At 39.0% G+C, this 10,572-nt stretch overlaps 1 protein-coding gene across 1 annotated transcript; it reads left to right on the top strand.

The window, feature by feature from the left end:
- Positions 1 to 273: 273 nt before the first annotated feature.
- On the top strand, positions 274 to 8,134 carry LOC307120152 (SLAM family member 9-like; the record flags this gene model as incomplete). Its single annotated transcript, XM_079807039.1, has 6 exons — positions 274 to 304; positions 496 to 813; positions 903 to 1,190; positions 1,273 to 1,395; positions 6,532 to 6,605; positions 8,084 to 8,134. 6 exons carry the CDS (start codon positions 274 to 276, stop codon positions 8,132 to 8,134), a joined length of 885 nt encoding a protein of 294 aa, XP_079663165.1.
- Positions 8,135 to 10,572: the final 2,438 nt, after the last annotated feature.

The following is a 10,572-nucleotide window of genomic DNA, read 5'->3' as shown; positions in this document are numbered from 1 at the left end:
ATTGAAGGCAATGTTTCACATGCTTGTTTTGTTCTGTTTGTGCTGGTGGAGTCTGATTGGTAAGTTATAAAAACTCTTTTACAACATAATTTCTTTCCGTTTCAGGGTAATATAGCTTCTGCTACTGTCAGAATCAGCCTATTTTCACCTGCTGTTATCAGATTAATCATTATTGTGACATCTACTAACTTAGGATTCAGGTCTCTGTTTGCGATCAGAAACTTAAACTTTGTGATTTCTAGGCCTGGAATAGTCATGTAAATGTAATACGTTATGGAAAATAATGCCGATTTCTACACTGAATGTAAATATACCTGGCTGAGAAAGAGTGAAAACAATTTCAAGGATTCAAATTGCAAACCCTCCCTAGCTATTTCTATCTGTGCTGATGTTCTAGATGGTCTTCAGTTCACATTTACATGTTACAAACTAGAACTGATTTCAGGCTTTTTAAGCCAATAGGAGCCTTAATCCATTCTTCTTCATGTTCTCCAGGTGTGTTTGGTGAGTCAGTGTCAGTGATGGAGGGAGATTCTGTTCTTCTAGAGGCTAATGTTACTGTAATACATGAAGACGAAGACATACTGTGGAGATTTGGAGCTGAAAAGTCTCTGATAGCTAAAATCAGAAGAAAGAAGCAAATCTTCCCCACATCCGATGTTCCTGATGGGAGATTCAGAGACAGACTGAAGCTGGACAATCAAACTGGATCTCTGACCATCACAAACATCACGACTGAACATGCTGGAGTTTATCAACTAGATATAAGTGGAGCGAAATCGTCACCAAAATCATTCAGTGTTTCTGTCTATGGTGAGTAGAGATCAATTGTCCTGTCCTTCACATACTCTTATTTTATATTTACATATTGAAATGATACACTAAACACTCGTGTTCTCCAGCTCGTCTGCCTGTTCCTGTCATCAGCAGTAACTCTTCACAATGTTCTTCATCATCATCAAATTGTTCACTGGTGTGTTCAGTGGTGAATGTGAGTCATGTGACTCTCTCCTGGTACAAAGGAAACAGTTTATTGTCCAGCATCAGTGTGTCTGATCTCAGCATCAGTTTCTCTCTACCTCTGGAGGTGGAATATCAGGATAAAAACACCTACAGCTGTGTGCTCAACAATCCCATCAGCAACCAGACCAGACATCTGGACATCACTCAACTCTGTGACACCTGTCCAGGTATGCCAGTGATCATTTACTCAGCTGATCTCTGTCTTGTGATCATATTGATATGTTTCTCTTTGTCATTACAACACCACAGAGCCTTCAAACCCCTCAGTCTCAGTGTCTCTGATAGTGCTGATCTCTGCTGGATCTCTGATGATTGTAGCAGGATTTGGGATCTTCAGGATCTACAGGAAACACACAAAAAAAGATCAAGAAGGCGAGTGCTACCTACTGATTTTAACAAGTATTATAAAAAAAAATACTCTAAATATTTAAATTTATTGAATTATTGATTGATTAATCAGTTATTCTCGTAATTTTTGTAGTCAAGACAAATTACCATATATATATATATATACCTATTTATATAGTGCTTTTCACAATATAGATTGTTTCAAAGCAGCTTTGGGAATTCATGGAAGAGAGATTTTTTTTCGATTAATTTCTGTTGTAAAAATCATTAGTTATTTACTTTGGGTCACTTACACAACACCATTTAAACTAAAATAGAAAACTCTCAATGCGTTCCAGCAGCTCATCCGCACGGCAACAGCGCCCGGCGGCTAGAGAATGCATACCTTGAAACAGGTTTTGAAATAGTTTTGAAACGATACCGTTAACAACCTCTAGTTCCTTTACCAAACTAAAATGTGTAGTTATTGTGTTTGCCAACTTCTGTAGATTACACTCATAACAGAATAGATATGCATATAATGACATTGGTTTGTTCTCTTTGCTTGTCGCACAAAACAAGAGTGAATTAGAACCCACAGGTAATACAAACCCAGAAATGCAAATCTGCATTAATTCAATAGTAAAACAACTTTCTCTAATTTATGAACATAATCTTACCTATGCAAAGCTGCAAACTGCCAGTGTTCAAATAAATATCTCTATGAATAATGATGTTTCACCGGGTGACATTTCAACATAATCCAATATAATTCAACATAAAATTTCTAAAGATTTAATGAAAATTGTGTAAAAAATTATTATTGCATACTCTAAGGACATTTTTGTGTGCGTAAAACAAGTACAAATTTAAAAAACACTAATGCTGCTTAGAAAAAAAAATGCAGTATTAAGTATTTTAATTAAAGGTGCAGTGTGTGAATTCTCAAGTTTCAAGTTAGGGCTGTAACGATTTGACCAAAAATAAAAACCTCGATTAATTGAACATTTGACCTCGATTACGATTAATGAACGATTATTTGCCTTTTTTTTTTTTTTTTTTAGGTTTTTGAGAAAGTTCACTGATAAGGTTTGTACAGTAAATATTTTCTACTATTAAAGGTGGAATTTTTTTTTCTAATGAAAAAGTGCATTGTGATTTTAAAATACTTGAAGGAAACGGTTCACTTTCAGCAGTTATTGTCTATGGAGCAGATTTCTGTTTGTTGTACATCAGATACAGATAAATTAACACTGTAGGCCTACATTACATTTATTTGAATGCATTAATGAGAGAGTGATAGTGTGTGTGAATTACTCTTACTGTCTCTATTCATTATGAAGCTATGGTTTGTACTGACTTCAAAGGTATTAAAATGTATGCCTATAACGGTTGAGTTTCTAAGCTACTTTAGTGACTTTACTTTAGTCACAGCTTCTGTCTGAGTGTTCGTTTGTCAAAATATATCAGGCATTAGTTCAACATAATACACATATTATGGTCGAAACTCGCTTTAATGTTCAAACTGGCAGGGCTTAAACCACATACAAATGACAAAGCTTTGTGAGGATGCAGGTGAAAGAGGTCTGCCTTCAGGGCGCGCGCGTTTTCAGAGACGCGACACGGCTCGGCTCTGTGTCACTGAAAAAAGCTGAGCCCTGACCGGAGAAGTTTTCCGTATTGTTGTTTTTGAATAGTTCACAATCGCTTTAAATGTTGAAACTGGCAAGCCTTTAAATGCATTTACTTGACAAACTTTATGAGCACGAAAGTGAAAGCGGCTTCAGGGCTTGCGCGCGCCGTCTGTGTGTGTGTGTGTGTGTGTGTGTGTCAGCGCGTAGGCTATAAGAACAGCAATTAACTGACCTGTATAAACTGTGTAAAAGATGCAGTTACTATAGTGATTCTGGGCATCTATAAACACAGATAACCGCTCCTGCATCTGTCTGTGTGCCTTCAAACTGCACTAGATGTGACTGACGGGTTGGAGTCACGTGAAAACCGAAATAACCGACATGGGAAAAATACGTCGGTTAGAGGTTCTGAATGTCGGTTTCGGTTATTTTTCAATTAATCGTACAGCCCTATTTCAAGTTTATTATATTTATTGAGCACATTTAAAACAACCTTGGTTGACCAAAGTGCTGTACAGAAATTACCTATGTCCATTACTGAAATTTAAAAATAGCATTCACAAGACATTAAACGCTCAAGAAAACAGATAGGTTTTCAAAAGACTTTTGAACTCAGATACTGTGGGTGCAATTTTGATAGATAAAAGCAGTTTGTTCCATAACTTTGGGCCAGCTACAGCCAGGGCTCTGTCCCCCTGCATCTCAGTCTAGATCTGGGTACCCGTAATAGGTGACTATAGTCTGTGATCTGAGTGCTCTGAGTGTATTATGCGCAGTAAACAAATCTGACAGGTATTGAGGAGCAAGATTGTTTATGGCTTTGTAGACAAATAGTAAGATTTTAATTTCAATACGATATTGAATCGGTAGCCAGTGCAATGAAGGTAAGATTGGCGTAATGTGGTTCCTTTTTCGACTGCCCGTGAGCAAGCGGGCTTGCAGCATTTTGGACCAGTTGAAGTCTATGAATAGACGAGACAGGCAGCCCATGATACAGCGAATTGCAGTAATCAAGCCGTGATGAAATAAAAGCATGAATTACTATCTCAAAACTCTTCCTACTTAGGAATTTTTGTGGCATCTAGTGGTGAAGTTGTGAATTGCAATAACACACCGCTCACCCCTGCATTTCGAAGCACATATACCCCTTTTCCACCAGCATGTACCGGGTGCTAGTTCAGAGCTAGTGCCAGTTCGGCGTTGGTTCGACTGACAAACCTTCTAAGAACTGGTTTGCTTTCCACATGCTAGAGAGCCACCACAGAGCCAGTTCTTACGTCACTGTATACGTCTCATCTTTCTCAGCAACGCTGATGCATCTGCGCTGCGCAGACCGATCCGCGTATGATATAAAAAACACAAGAACAATTCAAAAGCATAAGAAGTCGTATGCTCTCGTTGTACTTCAAACAGCGATCGGTCTGCACAGCGTCTTAAACAAGCCTTCCATCAACAATGGCAAACATTGTGTTATTATTAATGCACATGGCGTTACAATCCTACATCGGCATCAAAACACAGTCAATCCAACACATTGAATGGGGATTACAATCGAGCAGCTATTAGCTCCATTAGCTGCTATTTCAAAAATGGCGGTCAGGAGTTTGTTTGTGTTTGTCACGGTAACCCCGCCCCCAGCCCCTGACACAAGCGGTTCTTACTTCTAGACCAGCAATGTTTTGGTGCTACTTAAAGGAACACTCCACCGTTTTTAGAAATAGGGCTTATTCAACTTCTTTCCTACATTTAGATATGAGGGCAAATGCATTTTTGTCTCAGTGCATGCATTGTTTCAGTTTGGCAGGGTCGTCGCTAGCTTAGCTTAGCATAATGAATGGAATCCTATGTTGCCAGCTAGCATGTCCCGAATAAAAGTGATCAAAAAAACAAAAAAACACCTAATTTCTTTTTGAGGCCTGCGTTTTCACAACGAGTATAAATAGCGATGCAGATTAAGACTAGGCGATTTCCTAGGCAGATATTGATTTGGGACTATATTATGGGGAAGCACAGGCGAAGCACTGCTACTTGGGCACAGAGATACACGCAACACATGAAATCCCCAAACTTCCGTCAACATACCGGCGTGAATAGTAGCTGGCTATTTTTCATACAGTACATGAATGGTGATGAACATGGCTGATTTTGTGAGAGACGAAGAGGGTTACTTCAGTCAAGATTTTAAGAAGACAAGCTAACGTTACGCCTGCGTGCTATGGAAATAGAACGACAGGAGGAGAAGGTTGCGATCGCTCAACAGCTGGAGGACGTGAGGATGCGAGCCAACACGAACTGGTGGTAAGGAAGAGTAATAAAAAACAACTTACAAGTGCACTTTGTTCTGCCTGTGCTTTGAAAATGGATGGGACGACCGAATCAAAGTAGTCCTCCAGTGCAAAATGCTCTTCGCATACACGATACTTTTTCATTTATTTATCAGTTCCACATTCGATGGAATTCTGTGAAACATTACATTAGTGTATGTCCGTTGCTTGTTCTCACAACCTTTTACTACCCAGGCAATTACCAGGCAATTACCAGTTTGCTGTAACTTCTCAAAATAAACAATCCAAAAGATAAGACCCTTGGTGCAGGTCACGCCGGTGTTATACTTTTCCCCCCGTTTTTTGTCGCGTTGCACGCCGGTATGTTGACGGAACTTGGGGATTTCATGTGTTGCGTGTATCTCTGCGCCCAAGTAGCAGTGCTTCGACTGTGCTTCCCCATAATATAGTCCCAAGTCAATATCTGCCTAGGAAATCGCCTAGTCTTAATCTGCATCGCTATTTGTACTCGTTGTAAATACGCAGGCCACAAGAAGAAATTAGGTGGGGGTTGTTTTGTTTTTTTTATCACTTTTACTCGGGACATGCCAGCTGGCAACATAGGATTTCATTAATTAAGCTAAGCTAAGCTAGCGGCGACCCTGCCAAACTAAAACAATACATGCACTGAGACAAAAATGCATTTTCCCACATATCTAAATGTAGGAAAGATGTTGAATAAGCCCTATTTCTAAAAACGGTGGAGTGTTCCTTTAAGAACCACTTTTCCTGGTTCGGAGCTGGTGCTTTGGCTGTCAAAAGACAAAGAACCAATTGGAAACTAGGCTCTGGCTCCGAACCAGCACCAGCACTGCCTTGGTGGAAAAGGGGTAATAGAGAAGCAGCGGGGCCAAAAATTTTGTCATCTGAGACAGCAGTTTGTCCGTTTAGGGCTACTGTAGAAACATGACGCCGCAAAATGGCGATTTCACTGTAAGGGGACCCGCGGTGTATGGAGATAGAAATGGCTCATTCTAAGGTAATAAAAACATAATGGTTCATTAGGTAAGGTCTTTATACGCAACTGAAAACATAGTTAAGTACATTATATTGCATTTCTGTCAATAGAGCCTCATAATTACTACACACTGCACCTTTAAGTGTGTGTGTTAATGCTTACATTTGAGCCTTGATAAAAATAATACATAATATTTTATGAAGTAAAAGAATAGGTTCATTTTGAGTTTCGCTGTTTTAATGCATCTGTTTTTTTTTTTTTGTAGAAACAGTTGAGACTCGTGCAGAAGAGATCACTTACACTGAGCCAGTGTTCTACAAAAGAAACGCACATAAATGGGTAAGATCATATATTCTCTGAGTGTCTCATTTCAGCAGTGAGTAAGATTTAGATGTGTCTGCTTGTCTCTTTGTCTGTATAATGAAATCACACCCTTACAAACATAAATAACTTTCTTAGCTTCTGTTAAAGCAACCGAGAAACACTGAAAGAGTGCCGGATCTCTAAAATTCACCATAAACTCACCGACAGAAAATGAAACGTTTTTCTAGGCCGATATGGCTAGGAACTAATATCATTGCGCTGCTGCATCCATAGTACGGCAGAAAAGTTAATTGATTATTACGCAGGAATGAGAGTATAGTTCCTAGACATATTGGCCTAGAAAAAAATTTGACCGAGATGCTAACAGTCTAATCAGATTCAATGATCTATGCTAAGCTATGCTAAAAGTGCTACCGCCACAACCGGAGATCGGCTGAATGGATTCGAAAGCGGTAAAACTCAACTGTTTAACTCTAGGGGAGTTGGAAAATGAGCCTATTTTCAAAAATAGTGGAGTGTTCCTTTAAGTGACAAAACAATATTGTGCCATTGACCTTAGACTTCAGGTTTCAGTTGGTCAAAGGCACAGTCTATTTCAGTTGCCTCAAAATAGTAACATGCCAATAATGCGCTTAAACTCGCGCTTTTTTTTTTGCAATTGCTATTTAAACCATGTTGTGCAGGATGTGAAAATGATAACTGAGTCGGAGTTAAAATAGCAAAAAAACACTTGCATGTCTGGCGCCGTATTGCGCTGGGTGTATGATAGGGTCCTTAATCTTCTAATGCAGTCCAATGCAAAGCATGCTGGGAACTGCAATCCACTGCCCATATAGTTATATCCGAAAATCAGATTCATGTATTCAAACCTTGTTCTTGTATTCAAAGCTTTATGACAAGGCTGCATGTACACAGACATCTGACAGACCATATACAACAAAAACACATATCAGATTTTAGTGTCTAATTTGGTATTCAGTAGATGTTATTAAATCAGATAAGTATAAAATTTCACAATTTTAAGTCATTAATATCCAGAGTTTATATATTTGCATATTTAAATGAAGTAATTCTGGAGCTACAAGATGTCAACACATTTTGCAGCAACTGATACCACATAATGTTGACCACAAAGGCGCAATATCCTTTGCAAAAGCCACAAAAAAAGTGGGTCACACAGGTCTGTTAATGTTACTACATTTCAATATTTAATTTTAAAGAAATGTGTTTCTTTTGGAAGTTTAACAATGTTACTGCTATGTTGGGTCAGCACACGATGAGAAACATTTAAGCCCTGAAGCAGAACCACTGATATACAGTAAATGAAGTAGATGTTTGATGGCGTTTCCTCAAGATACCTCAGGTTCAAATAACAATGACGATCACTGTTAACTTCAAAATGACTTCACATTGACCCTCAATCAGTCTTCAAAAATTGATTTGCCTTGTTTTAAATATTAAAATATTTTATCTTATGTGATGCATTTTTACAGGAAGTCAAAGAGGAGGATCATGTGGATTATGCCCCTATCTCCATGAGATGAGCAAACTTCAGTCTTCTTCTGAGTAGAAAATCATTTTTACAAGGAACCTCCTGAGGCAACCTCAGAGTCTGAGTCTATGCTTAAGTTCTGGGATTGGTGAGAATCCCTACGAATTGTCCAATGAATGTAGCACAAATTCTGGCCAGAACAAAAACTTAATATTTTTCAGTTTTGCTCTAGTTTCACTCTGAGTATGATCAAGAAATTCCAGCAGACAAACAGCAGTACATTTCTGAGGGGTATTCTGAGTTTCCTCAAGAATTAGCTCTTTTTTATAAAAGGACTTTTAACAAATGGTCTAAACATGGTTTGACTGTTAAAGGGACAGTTTACCATAAAATGAAAATTAAGTCACCATTTACTCACCCTGGAGTTGTTCAAATGCCGTATGCCCTTCTTTCTTTTGTAAACCACAAAAGGAGTCCATAATGATCCTATGTGACACATGACGTATACCGTCAAAGTTTTTTTAGGTTAACGATAGGGTTTGGTAAAAACAAACCAAAATTTAAAGGGGGGATGAATTGAGAATTCAACTTTCCTTTGAGCCTTTGATATATAAAAGTTAATCGTGATATAAGAATATCTTGTAAGTTTCGGAGCTGAAAACTTCCTTGTTAGTCAAAGAAAAGCTTTTATTGACACCAGGCCCAGAAAAGGCTCGAACATAGAATATGCCCCCCTGCCCACCGACTCGTGGAGTTAAACGGGTCGCGCTATCGAGCAATAAACATGCCGGTTCCAGCTCACGTGCGTAAGACATTGTGCGTTTGTTCGCTTCATTTCACCGCAGAATAGATTGTAAACAAGATACAGGTCGAGACTGGATTTGCAGACATATTGAGATGAAAACACAATGTTGTTAGCATTGGGAAAGATATTTTGCGAGTCCTCTGAGCGTTTCTCCACACGCTTTCAAAACAATTCCCACATATACTGAGGGGAGCTGAAGCTCATTAAAGGACAAATACGGTGAAAAATGAACCTAGGGGTAATTAACACATAGTTACCGAGTAGATCGTTCTCTGGGATGCGTTTTCATGAAAATCGAATGTAAAGAGTTTTATCTGTAAAAACAGATTAGCTTATAATGCTAGTCTATGATGCACAGAATAAGTAAAATTAAATCGCTAGTTAATACCACTAACAAGGCTCAAAATAGCCTCACACTAACACGGTAGCATAATGAGGGTCCCTACATGCAAACTGAAGCATTGAGAACTTTGTAAGTGTACAAACAGTTTAATAAGAAGATACTTTATAAAGACAGTACATTACGCGTATACAGACAGGAGCCATCTTGGAAAACAGTCTCGACTAATCGAGCCACGAACGCTGTGCTAAGCTGAATTTAATTCCTATCGACCAGCTCACTTAGCACAGCGTTCGTGGCTCGATTCTTCTTATTAAACGCATCCCAGAGAACAATCTACTCTGTAACCATGTGTTGATTACCCCTAGGTTCATTTTTCACCGGAGTTGTCCTTTAAATATGCAAATCTTATTCAATCCTAGCCGTGGGCGTTTATTTCCAAGTCTTCAGTGTGGCACGTGCCGCCCATCAAAACCGAGCGTTTCTTCAGAGCCTCAAAACCAAGGCAGACAATAGCCTATTACTTATTCATTATGATGTTTTTGAATGTAAAAAAACATACCAACGTCATAAGTTCACCTCAGACAACAGTATAAATTTTTTTTTAAAGCCAGTTCATGACCCCATTAAAGTGGGGTCTAATGCTATGTCATGCATTCATTAAAGAGTTGGATTCTCATGCTAAACATTGCCAATTTCAAAAAACGAGTCGGACGGATGAGTATTTCTGTGCTAAATACACTCCTTTAGGATTCAAACAAGTTTCAGAACGTTTTTTTCTGAGTATGGCCCTGTATGAGGTCATAAATAGTGGAAATCCTTGTATGGGTACTTCTCCCGGATGAGCGAATGCACACATCAACCAGAGAGAACAAGAGCACGTCCATCAACGAGCTTTGCTCGGGTTACAGAAGCCGTCGACAGCGCTGTCATTTTGTTTTTAGACCACAAAATCAACAATTTCACTAAAGAGTGTGCGTGAGGGAAAGATAACCTTGTTCAGCTTCCCAAATAACCCTGTGTTATGGAAACAGTGGATGCAGTTTGTTTCTCTGGAGCAGCAACGGAGTACTGCAAGTGTGTTTGTTCCCGGTCATGAGTGGAAACTGCAGGCGGTGAGTGAAACTGCATCAAATGTCTGTGTGTTTTGTTGGCAATCGGCACTTAAGTGCATATAATGTCAACAACACGAGCGTATAGTGAATAGAAAGTTATCCAGGGATCATGCCATGACATATTGTGTGTGCGCGCACATGCTTGTGACACTTTAGCTCCGCCCCCACTGCACTCTTTCGCGAGTTTGGCTGTTTTTGTAAAGAATCGGTACAGTGTATCTGTCTTTTAT

This window comes from Gobio gobio (genome assembly GCF_949357685.1).
Source record: "Gobio gobio genome assembly, chromosome: 24".
In the NCBI taxonomy this organism is placed as follows: Eukaryota; Metazoa; Chordata; class Actinopteri; order Cypriniformes; family Gobionidae; genus Gobio; species Gobio gobio.
This window is presented reverse-complemented; position numbering and strand designations above follow the sequence as displayed.